This window comes from Tetranychus urticae, chromosome 1 (assembly GCF_039701765.1).
Source record: "Tetranychus urticae isolate SD_2017Ah chromosome 1, NJAU_TeUrti_SD_1.0, whole genome shotgun sequence".
Lineage (NCBI taxonomy): Eukaryota > Metazoa > Arthropoda > Arachnida > Trombidiformes > Tetranychidae > Tetranychus > Tetranychus urticae.
The window spans coordinates 2786409-2806869 of record NC_142958.1 but is presented as its reverse complement, the minus strand read 5'-3'; the positions used below and the strand labels follow the sequence as shown (position 1 = coordinate 2806869).

At 30.6% G+C, this 20461-nt stretch overlaps 3 protein-coding genes and 1 long non-coding RNA gene across 4 annotated transcripts in view; 2 read left to right on the top strand and 2 right to left on the bottom strand.

Annotated features, from left to right (window-relative positions):
• The first annotated feature begins 153 nt into the window (after positions 1 to 153).
• Positions 154 to 1857, top strand: LOC107367554 (uncharacterized). Its single transcript, XM_015935268.3, has 4 exons — positions 154 to 368; positions 446 to 709; positions 773 to 996; positions 1062 to 1857. The coding sequence occupies exons 1-4, from the start codon at positions 281 to 283 to the stop codon at positions 1545 to 1547; spliced, it is 1062 nt and encodes a 353-aa protein (XP_015790754.2). The 5' UTR covers positions 154 to 280; the 3' UTR covers positions 1548 to 1857.
• Positions 1844 to 5286, bottom strand: LOC107369030 (uncharacterized). The gene is made up of 6 exons (XM_015936952.3): positions 5145 to 5286; positions 4944 to 5018; positions 4307 to 4731; positions 3814 to 4039; positions 3052 to 3715; positions 1844 to 2734 (listed from the first exon to the last, which is right to left on the bottom strand). The coding sequence occupies exons 3-6, from the start codon at positions 4715 to 4717 to the stop codon at positions 2047 to 2049; spliced, it is 1989 nt and encodes a 662-aa protein (XP_015792438.1). The 5' UTR covers positions 4718 to 4731; positions 4944 to 5018; positions 5145 to 5286; the 3' UTR covers positions 1844 to 2046.
• A 4000-nt stretch (positions 5287 to 9286) lies between these two features.
• LOC107359982 (uncharacterized) lies at positions 9287 to 11647 on the top strand. The gene is made up of 4 exons (XR_001568203.3): positions 9287 to 9514; positions 9596 to 9750; positions 9980 to 10053; positions 10520 to 11647. It is a non-coding gene; the product is annotated as an uncharacterized LOC107359982 (long non-coding RNA).
• Positions 11648 to 13727: 2080 nt separating this feature from the next.
• kn (EBF transcription factor knot) overlaps positions 13728 to 20461 on the bottom strand; it is a 29909-nt gene continuing 23175 nt past the window's right edge. The window contains exons 6-10 of the mRNA XM_015934032.3: positions 20314 to 20431; positions 16904 to 17046; positions 16269 to 16395; positions 14708 to 14796; positions 13728 to 14580 (exon numbers count right to left, since the gene is read on the bottom strand). Coding sequence (XP_015789518.1) covers positions 14185 to 14580; positions 14708 to 14796; positions 16269 to 16395; positions 16904 to 17046; positions 20314 to 20431 — 873 coding nt within the window. The 3' untranslated portion in view covers positions 13728 to 14184. The remainder of the gene's footprint in view (positions 14581 to 14707; positions 14797 to 16268; positions 16396 to 16903; positions 17047 to 20313; positions 20432 to 20461) is intronic.

Here is a 20461-nt window from a genome sequence, read left to right as displayed (position 1 = left end):
CAATTGGTAATAAAAACAAGGATCAACAATTGCAAATTACGCTGTAACCAAATAAAAAGATGTAGGAATAGCTTCTCTTGACTATTCTCACAGCAAAAAATTAAATAACATGAGCCGGTTTTTTTATTATTAACTAAACTAGCTAGCCTGTAATCACCAGTCAAGTTGTTTATTAATTTCATTGAACATCCTCGTGATAAAGAGATAATCTAATTTTACCAAAGGCTTCAAGTTTTTAATATTTTTATATCTGTAATTATTACAAATACTTTATTAGATTATGTCTATTGAAACTTTGAATGATTCCTGTTTACTCAGAATATTTCGTGAAATCGATGACAACCAAACTTTGATTATGTGCTCACTAGGTAAGTTAAAAGCCTATACATTAAAACTAAACATTAAAACAGCTGTTGATTGTGATTGTATCTTTCTTATCTTATAGTTAACCGACGATGGTATTCATTAATTTTGCCTAGTTTGAAGAGATTTGAGTACGGGGAGAGAAGTCAAACTGAAAGGTACGGATTAAGAATAAGAAACGATGGTGAAATCGTTGTTTTTACGAATGAAACCGAGCCTGGCTTTTTAACGGTAATTGGAGACAAAATTAAACAACTTTACATTCCAAATATGACATTAGACGAGTTTAAAAAATATGTAAAATATCTACCAAGACTAGAACGATTACATCTGTCAAGCTGCTCTGGTAAGTCATTCAATTGAAAATTTTCTGTTTTAATTTAAAGGTAATGAACCATTGTTTTTGCAGGTTTCTCAAAGCCAAGTGAACGTTATGATGGACCTAAACTCGAAAAACTAGAAATACTTGAAATAAGAACAGAATCATCTGAGAGCAGTGAGCCATACAGGGGGTTAAGTTTAATGGATCGATGTCCTTCGCTGAAAAGCGCTTTCCATTGTGTCGATGGGGAAGAGTTTTTTGTTGACACACAAGTGACAAATTATCATTTAGAGGATTTGGTTATTGAAAATGTAATTATTTATATCAAAAATACAATTAGAAAATGGTTTAAAACTTAGATTTATCTTTTTCACAGAGTTTTTCCACTCATGCAGTTAATTGGCCAACTTTACGAAAGATTTTAAGAAAATGTCCTAATCTAAAGCATTTAGCTATAAGACATTCGTATGACACTGATATTGAAGATGAAAATATACCAGAAATGCTGGAATTGTTACCGAAAGTGGTTCTAATTGATTTACGAAAGTCTCCTGGTGTTACTGATATATCTGCTGATTATGTAGACGAGTATTGTAAACTTCACAATCGTTCAATAGCATTTTATTATGCTAAAGAACACGATTATGACATCAGAGTTGATTGGCCACAATTATCAAGCAAAGTGTCTCAAAGATGTCATGGCTACAGCTTCATGGTGCATTGTTTCTTAAAATCATTCGGCGGATTACCTTCATCTATGAATCCACCCTGCTTACCTTTACTCAAAGATTATGTTCGCAAAAATTATTCGACACCTAAAGTTGAAGAAGAAGATTTAGTTTTAGGTGATTTTTTCGACTAACAATTTTAATATTTTGTAAGTGACTGTTAAATTTAAATTTTTTATGAAACTATAATATATTTTAATATATTTAAACTATAAATTAATTAATCTAGTCAATTTATAAAGGTATGAAATGACAACCAACAACAAAACGATTGTAATAAATTCCTCGATAATTTTTTGTTGAATCTCGCATCTTTTAATAATTTGAATTCAACCTGACATCAAGGTTTTTTAAATGGATAATGTTATGGAAATTTATTGTAAAAATTCATTCCTTTCTGGATGTTAATGGCGAAAATGAAAATTGAACATTTTTAATAGTGAACATAATTTCGTTTTTATTATTGTATTCATTGGATGCTAAGTGAAAAAGTTGGATTGAAAGATTATATATAGAAAGAAAGAAAGAATGAGATAGCTCGTGTAGAGCAGTAAAAAAACTGCATGTGTCTTAATCACAAAATAAATAAACATTGACAGAATCTCTTATTTCTCTATAATTACAGGAAAAAAATTAGCACATATCAACCTCTGTTGAAGTTGAATCATTGAGATCTTCATCCTCAGATTTATCCTGCAAAAGTTGACCAACCTCGTCCTCCAATGTATCAGAGGACTCTTTTTTTATTCCAACTGGTCCGTTGGATTTAGTAATTTTTGAAATTGATTTGGAAATATTACTATTGTCATTACTATCTTCATCACTATCATCGAAATCTTTCATACTGATGAGTTTAGTTTCTTCAGTTATCTTATTCACATCATTAATTTTACCACTAATGATAGGTGATGCTTTTTCATCTTTACTTTCATTCATTGTACCATTTAGATTGGTCATGTTAACTGAAGAGTTAAGTCTGGCAAGTGCTCGAGTTTTGGCTGGTGATAAAGAAGACTCTTTCTTGATCGGTCCAGAGTGTCCCTTAACAAACGAATCATCGATCTCACTAGTCATGGTATTGTTGAAAATAAGATCACCCTTTTCAGTTTCCTCTTCCGTGGACGAACCGAAGTCTTCTGGTGAGTTACGAGAAGAGCAAACGATTGATTGTCTAGTGTTGTCATCATTCCTATCCTCATCCATTTCTTGATCTAGGTCACCATTATTGTTTAAATTGCCATCAATGGCTTCGTCGAGAGCGTTTTCATCTTGTGGAATTTTTAAATCCGACCTCTGTTTTCTCTTTTTTGCAGAATCATACCTAATAGAAAATAATAGAATAATTCATAAAAGAAAAGGTTACAAAATTGATAAAACAACGGATAAAATTGATCAATTAAATACGAAAGATTAACATTTATATTTTTTAAAAATAGCTGTTGTTCAGACAAAATAAGGCAAAATGGAACATTCAATTAAATCAAGTAACTAAGCAATATCATGTTTACTGACAGGAGAATGATCATCAAATAGAAAGCTAGACTCATTGACTTGAATTGAATTGAACAGCTGATTAGAAATACAGATGAAGTAACATGACAAGCTGTTCAAGTCTGGATAGATTAAATAAATTCTTACCATGTCTTGGTTTTTCTTCTCCTTTTTTTACGCGAAGACTTTGAAGTTAAAATAGTAGAATCATTATTTGAAGGCAGTGGAGTAAGCGAATTTTTGGCAGGACCAATAGGGCCACTTTTAATTTTTTGTTCATCTATGGTTAGTTGGATGTGCGGTTGTTCATCTTCTTCACCTGCACTTCCTTCTTGACTACAAACACTATTAGGTGCTATTAATGGTGTCCATCGTAAGCCGTCTTCCTCGACCCATAGTCTACGTCTTGATAAACTTTCAAGCATTTCTGCTTTCAATTTTATATTATACTTTGGAGATCCTTCCTCTTCGTGATAACTGATCATATCAAATGTTTGTAAAGTTGATGCAATGTCGTGCACATTCATACCGGTTGCTTTGGAAATTTCTTCAATGTTGGTGGTTTCTTTGTCTTTAATGAACTTTAATATACTTGACTTCCAGAACGATTGGTATGATAGTTTACCAAGGTCAGAAAGAGGCTTTTCTGGTGTACCAGCCATACCTTCACGTCGTGAAAGAAGATAACTGAATTCAATAAGGAATCGTCCATAACCCTGTCTTTGATAAATAGGAAGTGTCATAATACAAGAAACATTATATTTTTGCGCACAATGTTTTTCTTTGCTGAAATACCCAACAAGATGACAGCCTAAAAAATTAAAGTTTTTCAATAAAAAGAAAAGAAAGAAAACATTAATAAAATTATTAGCTTGAAGAAATTTAAACTTTCCATCATTAATAACTAACCTTTTTCATCATTTCGAGTCAATACATAAAATAGGAAAGGTTCGACGTCATAATATAAAGTTTTATGGTCGAGAAATAATTTTGCAAGAAGACATAAATTTTGACAATATATTTTGCTAACCAAGCCATCCACTTCGAAAACACTTAATTGGACATCATCATCATCAATAATATGATTGTTACGATAAATCTCAGTTGCAGGAGGTTGAAAAAGAACACATTTAGTCTGAAACAAATGACAAAAACAATGAAAAAATGATAACCTATTCAAGAGAAGATATTGACAATGTTCATATACGACTAACCCAATGAAGTACCTATTGTTGTCGTAAATCTTCACTTAAAGATATAAAAATTATTCTTTCAACTGATGACCCTTATTAATAGATATATAAATCACACTGCATACCACAATCCAATACTGAACATAGAAAGCACGCTAAGGTATCTTCTTAGGGTTGCCAATGAACACCGGCAATGAACATAGACTTACAGAATGCCTTTCCAAGATAGGCTTGCTTTTCATGTATTTTAAACAGAATTCACAAATAAACAGCTTATGAAGTCGAGCATATTCTTGAGGATATGGTGATGAGTACCAAGTATCAATTTCATATTTTCCAAATTCAATTGCAGCTGGACATCTAAGGGTAGAGGTTGGGGATCCACCGGTTAATCCAGGAGTACAGCTAACACTTGAATTGAGTTTCTTTTCCTTGTCTTTGTCTTTATCTTTATCCTTATCGAGAATTATTCCCGATTTATCTTTCAATGGTGTACAAATATGAGTAGAAAATTGTTTCTCAGCGACTTCTTGAGCTTCTTTGAATAGCTTTTTATCAAACTCGCTAACGCTGGTTGGCAATGTCCTTAATGGTGGTGAAACTTGTGATGTTGTCATCATCAAAAAAATGATGACTGTTAAAGGTGAATCAATATAAGAGAAGGATTTGAATAAAAATATATCAAGAAATAAAATAAAAACATAACAATCCTTATTATAGTTTAGGTTTTTTTTGCTAACCAGTTTCAGGTTTCTTTACATACTCTCATGCGGATTGATCAAGTAACAAAAGAGAAACCGCGCTTTTTATGATTAACTTAACAGTTTAATTAAATAATGAACTTACCTAAATAATTTTGTTTTAAGAACTAGTTTGCCAAGCAGCAAGAATAATTAAGTCCAATTGACCTTTCTGATATACCTAAGATAAAAACAAGAAAAGAATAGATTGAAGAGACAAAGGTAACAACAAAACAAGAAAAGTGAAAGAAAAGCAAACCAAGAAACCAAGCAAGTCCTGTATATAAAAAAAGTAATTTTCACTCACATTGTATTCCTGTGTAGATACTTCAAATAACCTGAAAAATATTAAACAAATATTCCAAACGATAACAAAGATTCAAACAAACAATTTAATAACATATCATCTCAATTGAAAATTGAGACAATTTATTAAAGTTGAACAAAAAATGAACCGACAGATTGATAACAATCATCAAAACGAGTTGAATAGATCCGAGTTTATTTACCGCACAAAAGTAACCATTTCTTATGGCTTTTTAAACTTTCTTTTCTTTTATTTATTAACCGTGAGCTCATTTCAAGTAACCAGTTACACAGCTACTGGATAATAAAAATGAGAAAATTGTAAGCGGCTTTCACTCCTTGGATACATTGAGAGGGAAATTCAAAAAGGTAAATTTTTAATGAGGCAAATAACAAGCATTTACATTATTCCGTCGAAACATATACTGTTTTTCAGCATTGCGAACATTTTTTATCAACTCAGGATAAGTTTTGATGGTTTCGATATTTTGTAATTCTGCTTGTATGTGAATATCCAATCCATTGATGCAAATTTCAAGAAACTTCTCAAATTGAATGTTACATTTAACACTGTAATGTAACATTTTAGTGCAATAAGCAACCACATCTTCTCCTTCCTCTTGTTTTGTGTTGTAAAGCAAGGAGTAAAAATCTTGATGATTTGCTGGCGGGAAACAAGCAATGAAGAGACTCTTAAAATCTTCCCAATTACGAGGAAAATTTGACACATCACTGCGAACATATTGATACCAACTTTTTACTTTTTCATCAAAAAAGAGTGGAATCCTTTCAAATCGTCGATTGTCATCCCAATTTGCTTGCGCTGTTGCCGTCTCGAAATCATAAAGCCAATCATTAACATTCATCGATGGAGGACCAACAAAACGCATAATTTTAACTGGTAATGGCACTGAATCAATATTAAAATCCATTGACACTTGGCACAAATCTCTGATTGGTATTACCTTTTCAGATTTTTCATTATTTGCACTCATTATGACAGTTATTGCAAAAGTAACTTAAAGTAAAAACGTAAGTAAATTAATAAAATGTATGTCTCTATCAAGCATTAGCTGGAGGTACGAAGAAATATCAAAAAACATAAATGAAATAACTTTATATTACTGTAAAAGTAGTATTAGCAACTGATTGTTCATTAATGATTGCAAATTGTTAAATGAGTTTTCTTTACTTGATTTCTTAGTGCTGAATGTTTATTTATTTAGTTATCTAAATTGATGTGTTTGATGATTTTAATGTATTAAGTTCCATGGGAAAGGTTTGATAACTCTTAATTCATGTAGAGTGATTAAATAACTAATGTTGATAGCTATTTCCAATATCTATGACTTGTCTAAAAAATCTTGTAATAACATTTGTCTGGAATGTTAATTATCCTGAGAACAAAGTAATTTTTACTTATTGTTGCTGCTTAACATAAAAGCACTTTAGTTGTAATAAGAATTGTAATTAAAATTGTTTATCATTATTTGACCTTTAATATTGAACCTTTCTAAATTTTGACAGTCTAAATAACTGTTTCATTTTGAATTCTCAATTTTTTAGAGTTAGATGAAGATTTCAAAACTTTTTGAATCAATTAGCAACCTTTATTGAAAACCGCTTAACCTGAAATTAAAGCTTGATTGAAACTGATTTTCTTGATGATTTGAGATGAAATACTTTAACATAACTAATTAGCACACCTATTTAATAGTCTTTCAAACTCTTTGTTTGCATGCAGAAAATTTACCTATATCATAAAAATAATTTAACTGTAATTGTAAATAGATTAGGACTTTTTACTTTACTTTTGTAACTTTCAATTCCATTAATTTTGAATGACCTATAATTCTGCTTGATTAAGTGCGTCATAAAAGTTATTAAGGCCTAAGTCAATTATGTTATTCTAAAATATCGCCAAGAATTTTATGATTGCAACCATAAATCGAACCAAAAACTGGTTTCATTTGTGTAACAATAAGTCACCCGTAAGTTTAACAAAGTTTTCACATCTGTATGTTTGATCAAAGTATTTGAGAATTTGAACAATAGGTGTCGTTAGCTGACCTATTCACTTGATTTCATATTTCAATTCAAGCAAAACGAAAAAGAAAAGTTAATCAACAATAATTTTAATAATTCAATACTTCAATAATTTAACAAACAATTAAAAACATTTCTACCAACGATGTAAGTAAAAACAAAACTGAATGTTAAATATATTATTCAAAGGTGTCTCAAACTATGAGTATTCCTGACGATATGAGCCTTCAACTCCTTAAAGTTCATTTTTTTATTCATTGTTCAGTTTTTTTGCATTGTGTTGATATTGATGCTTGCTCCTGAGAAGATGATCATTTTCACACTCTAAGAATCCATTTTATGCTAAAAGCCATGAACAAAAAATACTCACATAACGTATAAACGTAGATGTATGCAGAAGAAGCAAAAAATCCCATTGGGAAATGATAGGAACAAATTTTGCTCTTTTGCACCATTAGAAGGTTATCTTTTCCTTTCCTCTGTCTCAGTGTATTTTTATTTTACACAGCATTTTTCAAATGGCACGCTTGGGACATCTTCAATAAAAAAAGCAAAGACTTCAGTGAGCCTGAACCAGTAGCTAAAGATGATGAGAAAAGGATGAGTATGGAGATAGAAAAAAAGAGGTGAAGTTCAATTTCATTGATAGAAAGTGAATTTGCCATCAGCACAGTTGAAAAATATTATATTTTATGTAATAAACTTGAAGAGACTTGAAGAGAAGGCGAAAAGGTGAAGGAAACAAAACAGATAAGCAAAAATTTTCTCACCTTTTCTTACTGAAAGTATCATCATCATCAACATCAATCTAAGTTTAAAAATGTATTCAAATAACAAGCAAAGGATGGCACTTTTGTTTATATCACATTGAACTTTGAATACAACATTAATAACAGTTGACATTAGTACCATTTAACCTTTCAAGCTGTTTACCATTTTTAATAATCTTTAGCAATTAAAATGTATCCCAATGAAGTGTCTAAATTTCAACTGTTAAATATTGAGTTTGTGTGTTGATTGATCTATCATAATGGTAATGTTAATAAGTAAAGTTATTATGATGATCGATTAAATTGATCGAGCAAGGATTCATGGTGATGATGAAGCAGAATGATTGTTATCAAATGAATTGGTTAAAATTAATTCATCATCATGTTAATATTCACAAGAGAGGAATAAGTTGAAAGAATGGAAAGATGAAAATGAAGAAATAAAAGTGAATATGATGATGATGATGATGATGATGATGGGTGTTAAAGTTGAACTAAATACGAAGTAAATCTATATAAATATACATTCTGATAGATGAATAGAATCATAAGTCAGTGTAAATTGTATAAATGTGAAGAAAAGGATGAAAAGGAAGATGAAGAAGAATGAAAGAGGAAAATTGTGAGCTGAAAAAAGGTCCAAGAATGATTGAGAAAAGTGATGATGATGATGTTGATGATGAAGATGAGGATGACACAGAAAAGAAGAGTAATTTATCATTTCCCTTTCCATGTCTTCAGGGAAAAACATTGCACTTCTCGTTACGGATCGAGGAAGAAGCAAAAGATGATGATGACGACGATGAAGATGATGAGGAAGATGTTGGTGATGATGATGAAGAGAGAGAGAGAAAGTATTTCAAGATTAAATAGGTTTGTTTTTTGTTTCATCTTTCAGCTTCTTGTTCATCTCAAAATGGGGTTTATGTAAAAACTCAACTCATCATAAAATGGTCCATCCATCATCCATTTGAAATGTTACTTTCACTTTCATCTTCATCATCTTTATCATCATCTTCTTACTCCATAATGGACCTGAACGTTCATCAGATGAGTTTTGAGAGAAGCAAAGAAAAAGTGACTTTTTTTCTGATGAATATTTTCTCTCCTTTCTTCTTCTTCTTCTTTTTTCTCTTCTCATCTTCATCATCATCCCTTTACTACGAAAGAAAGATTCAAAGAACTAGTAAATGATGATAAACGATGTATAGGTACATCTTTCACTTTCATCTATTCATGGGAAGAAAAGTTCAATAACAAATTCTCTATTATCATTAAATTGTATCCAATCAATTTTTACTTTCACTTATTTGTTTTTTGCTTTAAGTACATATACAATCCTTTATAATGCGCGCCAGTTGATTAACCGAAAATCTTTTCCCTCCATTTAATTTGGCGTCGCTACTTTACTGCTTTAATCATTGAATCTTTGAAAGCTAAATTTAATTGTTTGTCTTGTTGATTAGTTTAGTTATTGATATGTTTCAGTATTTTATTGTGACTTGAGCCTATTCATCCAATTATTACATGCATCTAATCTGGCACTTCAGTTTGAGTAAGTACTGTTTCCATATAATATTGTAATTGTTCCTCGGCTTTGTTCTCGATCATTGATTTTTTGTTTGCTGTTAACCAGGGTTAATTTCATGGACCTTCTTTGGAACTATTGGCTAGCTTTTGGTTAATCAGGGACTCAGATTACCAACTTTAAGCTTACATTTTATGGCTAGCATTTGTCTACTGACCAAATATTTGGAAACCGTTCTGCTACTCTTAAAGTTAAAATCCTAGGTATGATTTTTCAGCTTTTCACATATTACTCGATGTTTAATCTATTATTGTCAAGAAATCTTCATTGAATGCATAAAAATAAACATTAATTTCATGATAATGATGGGGTGCATATTGAAATATGTAGATTTAGTGAAAAGTGTAAGATTGAAATTGTTGAAATGAAAAGATGTTGAATAAACAATCATGTTTATCTATTATTTTTAATATTTTCTTGTCTCTCTTCCAGGCATAATGGTAATGAGAGACGATGAGAGGGAGCAAACGAAAGGCTTCAATACCCTTCAGTCACATCGTCAATTGGTAAAATTATTTCATCTTTTTTTCTTCTTCTTTGCTCTCCTCATGATTATTATTGTTACCTTTACTGTTATCATTGTTGAACAGTATACTTTCCATTGATACTCGAGGGTATTATAAAAATAACACTTTTGGCCTTTTTTTGTGCTTCCAATAGAAGAAGAAAATGAAGATGAAAGAAAGATCCAAGTTGTGAATGAAAAAAAAGAGTATGATGATGATGACCACTACTGGTTTACTCATGATAGAGACTAATATTTCCGATGGGATACATTAGATTGTGACCAATGGTCACTAGCTTCATTCCCTTAATTTTACTCTCTTTTTATGGTGATTTTCGTTTCTCTGCTTCATTCCTTTATTTCCATCTTTTATTCAATCTCAAATATTATTAATTAGCTTTTCATCCAAAAGAAAAAACAAAACAATGATTAATATAATTTTAATTTGACTTCATTTCTACTTTCAGATGATTGGTATTTCCAACAAATATGGCTCAATTAGGATAATAGATACAGAATGGATAAAGGAATAAGATGTAGAACTGGAAAACCCAAACAAATGACGGAATGAAATAAAGTCAAACAAATGGAAGAAGGAAAAAAGAGAAAGAAAAGACATTCGTTTTTCATTTTATTACCTACGTTCATTCTTCTTCTTCACCATCACCATCAACATCATCTTCATCTTACTATCAACATTTTACCTTGCAGTAACATTGGAAGAATCCTCGTTCCCTCCATCTTACTCAGAATAGTTCCAAATGAAGATCCCATGAGAAATCTGTTAGCCAAACAATAAGAGATGAAAAAACGTATCTCTTAATTGAATGGACCATATCCATTGACTTCTTCATCAACATCATTATCTTCTCATTTTTCCGTTTCCTTTCCCTTAACTGATTTGGCCTTCTCGACTTTACCTGATATTCAAAGATGTCCATCACTAAACGAGCAAATAACCCTGAACTCCTTCCATCCTCATCATTTCCTAATTCACCTTTTTTTTATTACATCACAACATTAAGAAAAGATTCAACTATTTACTTCCTAATTAACGTTTCTCTCCTCAATTATTGATCAACCTGTAATTGTAAATCAATAATACATAATGGTTATGGTTTAATCTTTTCTCAAATTGTTCACTATTCATTATTGCTTCAGGCCTTCAGATGAACTCAAAGTTAAATTCTCTAACAGATTATGTTCCCATTAACAATACAAATTCAATGGTAATATTCATTGAGAATACCTTATTCATCCTTAACCTTTCATGGCATTTCCACTCAACACAAAGAGAACGTCTATAATCATGGAAATGAATTTGATTCCATAACCATTTATTATTCCTGCTTTTATAACGAGTTTAATACCTTTTTTTGTTACACATTATCAGATAAACTCAAATGTACACCTTTTTTGTAACCCTCTAAAGTTGCAACTTAATTGTCAGCTTATTGATTATGAAGATCAACTTAATTGTGATTAATTACCATGTAAAAAGTTGTTACCATTTGCCTCAGCAAAATGAGTTTAGGTTAAGGTCAAAGTAAACATTACTTTGTATGATATAATAAAGATTGATTAACACAAAAGTAGATTAGAGATAAAATTTTATATTTAAACTATTAACAATAATAGTTAATTAAAGGTTAATGTTTGCATTTTCAGTTTTAACATTGAAAATAAACTGAAAACCCAAAAAGTCAATCTAAATGGGAAATGAAAAGGAAACTTAAAAAGCATCTCAATTAACAATGTCAATCACTGTGCCATCAATTTTACATCTTTCATCAATTGTCATCAACTGAAATTGGTTAATTTTTAATTGTCAGGAAAATGTCAATCAATAAACTATAATTAATTGGTTAAAAACAGTTTACTTTCAGTAAAAACAAAAGTCTAGTAAAATGTTGAAGAAGAAGAAGAAGAAGAAGATTTCAAAGACTTTCCCGAAGATGAATTGAAATTTTAAGGTTGATTGTTATGATTGTTAAGATGATTTGTTTTGATGAACATGATTATGTTGAAACTTTATTCAGTTTATTAAGGGTTATTTGATATATTAGATTCTTGAATTGTCAACTAAATCTCGCCTGGGAATTGCGATTAGAAGGTTTTTCATAATATTGCCTTTAAATTCAAATTTACATCCTATCATAGTTGTCTTGATATGATAAAATGATTTGGTAACAGTAACAAGTTCTTAGTATCATAATAATGATGATAATAGAAACCGAAGAATAAAAAATGTTGAAAAAGAGCAAGAAAAATGTTGATAAAAGGTAAGTCGCTCATTATTCCAGTAGTAAAAGGGTTTCTCCTGACTGACAGTTAAATAATAATGTTACCCATCTAAATATACAATTGTTATAACAACATTTAAGCGGATTTATCTTGATCTAGTTTTTACTCATTTAATGAATGTTTGCTGTTGGTTAAAGGTTGAAAATTAAGTTGAAAAATACAAAAAGAGTTAAAATTGTCATTTGACATTGTTTGATGTATTCAGTCTTACAGTCAATGATCAACTTGATTATGTATTTGTTGCCTGATATCACTGTAATATAAGATTGGACAATTGTATGTAAGCATTTAGATTGTCCAATGTTGATTTGGGAATACGAAGATAGAGATAATTGGGATTGGTAAAAGAGTTGAGAATGAAAAGATACATTGAAAAGGTTAAATCATGAGCTCAGGGGAAAGACAATCAAATGAGTAAGTAAGGAATCAATACTAATGATGAGAGATTCACAATTGACAGCAATAAATGATAATTCAATGTTAATGGTTCAATATTTTTAGGCCTTTTTTGCTATCTTCAACCCAAAAGCCTTTTCTTAAAAATGTTCATTCATTTCAATAATCATTGTTGTTTGCCTTCAATTGAATCTGGAAAAGGCAAAATTGACTTGAAACTTTTGTCAATGATAAATGGTTTCAACCTTTTTTTTCAACCGTTTCCCTGGATCCATGATAAATGGTAAGTTTATTTATAAGATTAACCCTTCTTATTTACCTTATTTTTTCATCTTCATTTTTCCAGCTTTCAATTGTTGGCTTGCCATCTTGATAATGAATTATTGCATGATAAAAATTAATTATTCTTGTCAACTCTGTTTCCCATCAACATTGGTATTGTGATTAAGATGAACTTTGGAAACAAGATTCAAGAAAAAAAAGGTTTCTTCTCATTAATTAAGACAATAACTAACTTTAATTAAAGCTCGAGAGGAAACTTTCAACTGTAACTTGTTAAAAGATGAATGAGATGATCATTGTGATGAGTAAAAACTTGTTTATTCCGCAAAAATTAATCAACATAAGAAAAGGTTTCATATGATTGTAATTAACTACAATGGAAACTTAAAATTTGAACATAATTTTTATATCAGATTGACATTGATAATTGGTAAGATAATTTGTTAAATCATCTCAAGTTTATTGTGAGATGGTTTTGTTTGTGCTTGGCTAAATGTTACGTTGACAGTTTGAAGCTTTTTTTAAGGTAAAGGCTTTTTCCAGGATAATCTAACCTGCCAAGGGATGTTTTAATTAATTTATGTAACAATAATTCGCGAGTTGAGTTCATTGCATTTTCATGGCGTTTCTTGGCACTTTCATCATTGACTGACATGTTTTTCACTCGTTTTCATTCAAAGTGAATAAGACTTATTTGTTTTGTCCCGTGAGACTTGGAGTCTCTTTTGTTTTAATGATTTAATGATTTGAGAGCAGAATTATGTTGAGAGTTTGGAAAAGGATTCAGGGAAAGGAGTAGGAACAAGGATGTTGGAGATAAATTCAATCGTTAAAGTGAATTGATAATGGATAATGGATTATGTATACATTACAACCTTTGAAAATTTTTGTTTGTTTTGGACAAAAAAAGTGCAAAATATAAAGACGAAAGAAGAGAGAAGATAATGATTAAATAAGGGAAGGGTAAACAGGAGGAAAAAATGGAAAACTAAAGATTAGAGAAAACGAAAGATGAAGATGTTTGCGGTTTTTTTATGATGATTTTTGTTGTTTTTATGAATTTGTGGTGAGAATGATGATGAGAAATGATGATAAATGATGGCAAAGGTCAATAGTAATTTTAAGAGTGAAAGCGCAAAAATGGATCAACTCAGAAACCAGGCCAACCAAATAGTGAACCAGGTACGGTGGGATTAACAACTGTACCAGGACTTCCATAGCTTCCATTAACTGAGTTTCCACCTCCACCAGTGCCACCTCCACTGCCACCGCCTCCATAAGAGCTGCCTCCACTATTGGATTGAGGTGTAGATGCATTGGAGGCATAACCTCGACTAGGTGAAACGCTATTATTTTGTGCCCGACTGTATTCCACTGCTGAATAGGCTACATTGAAACCAGCAGCGGACATTGCAGCAGCAGCAGCGGCATTATTCAATGCACTTGCCGGTGACCGAGGGCCTGGAAGAGATGATAATTGTGAGGTATTCCGAGGCATACTATAAAACACTTCAGCCAAGTCTGCGGCTCTTCTCAATATAATTTCCTGTAACAAGCAAAATAAAGACAAAAAATGAACATTAGTAAAAATGAAAGATATTTCAAGTTGATATTTCAAACCACATTTAACTTGAAACATTGACTTGAAATCATTTATCTCATAAATTTGTTACCTTTGGCAATTTGTCAAGATCTCCTGGATGTCTTGGAACCAGTTTTGCTAGCCTTTGAAATCCTTGGTCTATTGTAGGTTCATTAATTGCTGCAATACAAAGAAACAAATATATTAATTATCATTAATGAATAATTGGTGCAAGTTGTCCAAGAAGATTGAAAGCAATTCAAATTGCAACAATATTTTTGCATTTAAAATAATCCAAATAATAAATCCCTAAAGGGATTGAATAACAGCAACAACAAAAGGATACAAATGTTTGTACTTTTTGTTTGACTCGGTTGTTCAATGAAAAATGGGAATGGCGATGAAAAGGGAAGAGAAATTAAATTTTCAATCAGAAATTGAATAAATAAATGGATAAATGTATATCTGATCAAATCAAGATTACAATTTAATACAAGTTAATAAAGAATCAAATGAAATGGTTTTAAGCAAGCTTTAAGCATTAAACAACAAATAGTCATTTCATTTGAAAAGTAAACTCAAAGTCCAAAAAAGAAAGCATTATTTAGATCAATTTTACCTTTAAATAATCATCTTTACAAACAAATAAAATGTTGAAAGGCAAAAAAAGCAAGTCAATTTATAATGAAATGAAGGAAACAATGAATAAGATGAATAATAAAGATGAAGATATGGTTGTGAAGATGAGGAGTGAATTCAAACTTAGAGGCAAATCACATTCAAGGTGATTGAGTTACTCATTTCAATGTTTTCCTGCTGATTTTTGTTCATTGCTTTTTCTTGTTATCAAATTGTTATCAAATAACAAGAGCAATACAAAAAGAGCTCAAAATAAAATCAAAATAACAGCAACAATAGTCGAGGCAAAAAACAGCTTTAATAATATACAAAATAAAAGTGTTTTTTTTGTCAAAATGACTTCCAATGTTAATATTGAAAGACTTATTCAGATTGATTCAGATTCAACTTTTTGTATCAACAATCTCTTCATTTTCATCTATTCCTTCAAAGGTAACATTATCTTCATCAAAATCAAAATTATCTTTAATGAACTTTCAAGTTATTGTAAGATATTCAAGTGCAACAACAAAAGAAGCATTCATCTATCAATTAATCGTTAATTGCCTGATAATTATCATGTAAAACATCTCTTAAGAACTTGTTTCCTTTCATTGAATGATTAAAATGGTAATATCATCACATGTATTTACATCATTTTATTATCTAAATAATTAGCTCAAGTCGAGTGAAAAGTTCAATATGTTAAGATATAATTCATCAATCATTATCATGTTAAATCTTGTAGAAAATTTAATCTCAACTAAGAAAGGATTCAATTGAATGATTTAGCGATGAAAGGAATGATTATCATAATGTAATCAAGCAAATAAAAGGTTGTTTCAGATGAGAAATAAAAACAATGAGATTTAAAGCTGAAATGATTAGATACAGATAAAGGATAACATTTGCTTTCAATTGTTAAATGGTTAGATTTGGATTTAGAGGTTGTAAAATAGGAATTTAATTGCAAAAATATATTGCTTAAGTTAAGGACAACAATTAAGGGTTGAAAGAAATGAAAATGTACTTACATATGTATGTAAATTTACCTGGAGCACCTTTACAGAATTGCTTCGATTTGAATGATAATGTTACCTCGACAACTCCGGGAATGTGTCTTGGAGGGACTTGCACTTTGATTGCATGAGATGTAATTAACTGGAAAAGACGAGAAAAGGAATCATTAGTTGATATCAATAATCAGTCAATTCAGGTTGAAAAACAATGAGTAAAAATGATTCTTCAAATAAACCTTTTGTTTAAACAATTGGTAACATTTGATTTGAAATCAATGGTTTGATTAATCGAGATGCGTGTTAAAAGATCATCACAGGTTGGCATTAAATTAAGTTGATATTCAAGTAAACATTCAGTTAATTATCAAAAGAAATATCAATTCTGAATGTTTTCTTGGAAACGTAATTCTGCCAAATGATTGCGCTAATCAAACCCAAAAATCAACTTGAATATAAAGCCATTGGAATGACCAGAAAATCAAAAAGCTTTAGATTTTAGGTTTTCCAAAAATTACCAGAAATCTTGATTAGAATCTGGTTTTAAGGTTACATTTTTGATCCAATTGTTCAAACAAGGTTTAGCTCAAGATTTGGGTTTATAAATTAAGGTTAATCAATGGAAGCCCAAAGTAATTGTAAAAGCAACTAACCTCTGTCCAAACCAATGTTGTACCAAAAACTGCTTGTAAACCTTCAAAAAAATTATCACCAATTATGACAACTTGACTTCCTCCATTTGTCCATCCTTCACTAGGAAATATTGATTTGATAGACGGAGTGGCTGAATATGGTACTGTAATGATAAAAGCAAAGTATTATTATCATAATCATCATCGTGAAATAGGAACCATCAATGAACAAATTCATCTCAATTAGTTGAAAGTGTATTAGACATTTTGTGTGTTTTTTTCTGGTTGTATCTTTGTGTGTGTTACTTGTGACCCAATCACCAATATGATTGATGATATCAAAGCTTTTTCATGTCCATATGCCAAGACTTTTTAGCTCCTCATCCAAAGAGTGAAGAGACCTCACTTTTTATCATCCACTTCATCTTATCATCTTAACCATCGTCATTTTCATCCTTGTCAAGAGTCAATGTGCCAATTATTTTAAACAATTTCAATCATTTTCATCATCACTTCTGCTTTTCTCATCTTTCAATGTTTACTTGCTTCTCCTTTTTTTGTCAAAGGTTTTTCATCAAAAGCAAAGGCAAAAAATGGGTTTATTTGGATTGTCCGTTGAAAACAATTTATCATCAAACAATCATTATCAATCATTGTAATCACCTTCAATGCTAATAATGACTCGCTTATTAGCACCAAATTGTGTTCAAATATTTACAATTTACAACTGAGATTCACAAAATGAAAAATCTGGTTAAAATAAAAAGTAAACATTTCCATGCAATTAGCATTCAAATTCATGGTAATGTTTCAAAGTGATAATCATTGTGAAATTATCCCAACACAACAATCAGTATTATTAACCTTTTCATTAAATTAATGGATTGTAAGTACAACAATCAGTAGCTTATAAAATCAAATCATGTCATTTTACGATCCATTTAATGTATTAACTTTAACAACAAGAGGATTGACAGATTAAGTGAATAGGAAAGTGAACCAAGACAAAACCAAAGATGATCAGTTAATTGCACATAATCAAATGTAATTGACAAAGTAATGTGAGGTTCAATTGTTGGTGTAAAAAAAGCTGAAAAAATGAAAAGAGTTTAAAAGCAACTAAATTCAGCATTCCAACCTTAAAAATGAAACAATTTGATTAATGTTTCCTTTTAGTAAAATTGAATGGTAATCAACATTTGACCACAAAAATGTCAACAGAAAATCAATTTGGAAATATTTTAATCATGAAAAGTCAGCAACAATTTAAAAATGAATGTAAATTCCTGTTCGTCAAACATGTCATTATGTATTTAAGGCAACATTTTTTCTGGTTGATGAGTGAAAAGAGTGTGAAAAGATTGAGCCAAATGATACTTATCATTATCATTTCAAGCTTCATCTTTCTTCTTCTTATCATCTTTTCCTCTTTTGTTAAGATGATGATAACAACAACTTGGGAGGCAAATTGACATCATGTTATAATACTTACAGGGAGGGTGAAACAGGATGATAATCAGGAAAAGATATAACAGTTTCTTTCAAATCATCTTCAACCTTGTTATTGGTTAACAACTTTGCGTTTCATGTTTCAATAAAAACCTGACAGTTTCCTTTTTATATGTTCACCATCTCTGAGTAAACTTTCACATGAAAGGACAACTACTTATGTTTGCAATTTTGTTGCAATACAACTGAGTGACCTTTTTTTACCAATGTTATATCCCATTGGACATTGGTCATCTAACAATATTAGAAGCTTCTCTTCATGTAAACTCATGTAAACCTCATGTAAATTCATGGACACAGTTTATGCAGATCAACATTGATTAACTTGGGCTTTTTTTGTGTCTGGTTAAGATGACGGTTCAACCCAATTAACTGACAATAATGTTAACATTTAAATATAAAATTGATCAATATTGAAATGCTAATCATGACTCAAGTTTACTTTAAAGGTAAATGGGTTTGGTGAGGCTATTTCAATTACTTTGTCTTCTTCATCTCTTTTCATCAATCAAATATGTAAATTAAATTAATGAGTAATTTGATGCAGACTCAATATTAGGTTGGACACACACACAAAAAAAGGTTTTCAATGATAATTATCTGATAAAACTATAAAATGAGCTTATCAACATTATCAAGTGTTAATACATTTTGATGAAGCCAAGATGGCCGGTTCAAGATGGAGATGGTGAGGATGAGGAGGAAAATGAAGGAGGAGAAATGATAAGTGAATAAATCAAACCAAAAAAGGAGGAGAAAGGGAAGATGAAGGATAAGAAGGAGGATGATGAAGGCAGATGAAGGCTGAACAGCAAGAAAGAGATAAGCTTTCATTGACTATCAAGCAAAATTCACTTTTATATCATTTTTTTTCTTCTTCTTTGCTTCCTTGGTTAATCCAATAGACACAACAATCAAATTGATCACTATTTTGCTATCAGTTTTCATTGACATGTAAAGGGAAAGGAATCAAGTGAAGGTGATGATCAAGATGACGATGGAGACAATAAGGAAGGAAATTTCTTGACAAAGATTAGATCTTGTTTTAATTGAAAACCTAATGATATTATCACAATATTAGAAGGCAAATAATTGGACATCCATTGACCCAAATTGTTAACGCATGTTGTTGGTCCTTTTCCTACACTTTTTTTTCCTTTATTTTTGCCTTCTATTATATTACCATCACTATTATTATTGTAATCATTATGAGGCGTGATATTGAGTCAATGTGGTGAAGTACAGCACTTGGATCAAGAGTGAAATGTTGGTCGTATACAAACATTGAAATTGTCTTTTAATATTGACTGTGTTTGACTATCTGTAGGAGGTCACTGTAAATGTTTCACTTTTTTGTCGTCCATTATAATGCTCATCTTTACATTTTCAACAAAATTCTAGACGGAAATGACCAAAGGAAATGTTAACGGAAATGTTATTTTTCCTTCTTTTATCTATTATTCAATGTTAACCAATATTTCAACTCATTACTCCGAGCTTCACTCTCTCCTGGTGGTAACTTCAACGCTTTTATATGACTCTTTATTTTTACAACACATTATATTCAACACCAGGTCAGGTAAAGGTTATTACAAACACTGTTATCAATAAATACTAATTACAGATTTGTTCAAGATCAAGATCAAGCAATAATAGAGTCACACAAAAAAAACATAATCAAAAGGATGAAATTATTATAAGCTGAAGCCTAAAAGGCAAAAGTAAAAGGCTGTAAAATTAATCCTTCCTTCCTGAATTAAATCATTGGCCATTAGTTGATTGTAACACGTTACTCACAAGTTGTTCACTTAATGTTCACATGTTGATATACACTTAATAAACAAATCAGATAATCAACTCAGTTGGATGAATTTAAAATTGATACACTTAAAGTAAAAAAGCATAATTTCTATATGGCTTACCTTCAGCTGGGTCTAGTCGTTTAGCTCGGCGTCCATGTTTAGAGTTATTGTGAACGAACATATTATCCGATACGGAAAGAAGTGGACTATCCACACTAACATTGGTCGATATCAAAACCTGTTAAATTAATTAAAATAATAAAGTTAA

Coding starts and splice junctions, on each gene's coding strand:
- LOC107367554 (XM_015935268.3), top strand. CDS start 281: ATGTCTATTGAAACTTTGAATGATTCCTGTTTACTCAGAATATTTCGT. Junction 710..772: donor ACATCTGTCAAGCTGCTCTG/GTAAGTCATTCA, acceptor TTGTTTTTGCAG/GTTTCTCAAAGCCAAGTGAA. Junction 997..1,061: donor AGGATTTGGTTATTGAAAAT/GTAATTATTTAT, acceptor TCTTTTTCACAG/AGTTTTTCCACTCATGCAGT.
- LOC107369030 (XM_015936952.3), bottom strand. CDS start 4,717: ATGATGACAACATCACAAGTTTCACCACCATTAAGGACATTGCCAACC. Junction 4,040..4,306: donor CTATCTTGGAAAGGCATTCT/GTAAGTCTATGT, acceptor CATTTGTTTCAG/ACTAAATGTGTTCTTTTTCA. Junction 2,735..3,051: donor AGAAGAAAAACCAAGACATG/GTAAGAATTTAT, acceptor ATTTTCTATTAG/GTATGATTCTGCAAAAAAGA.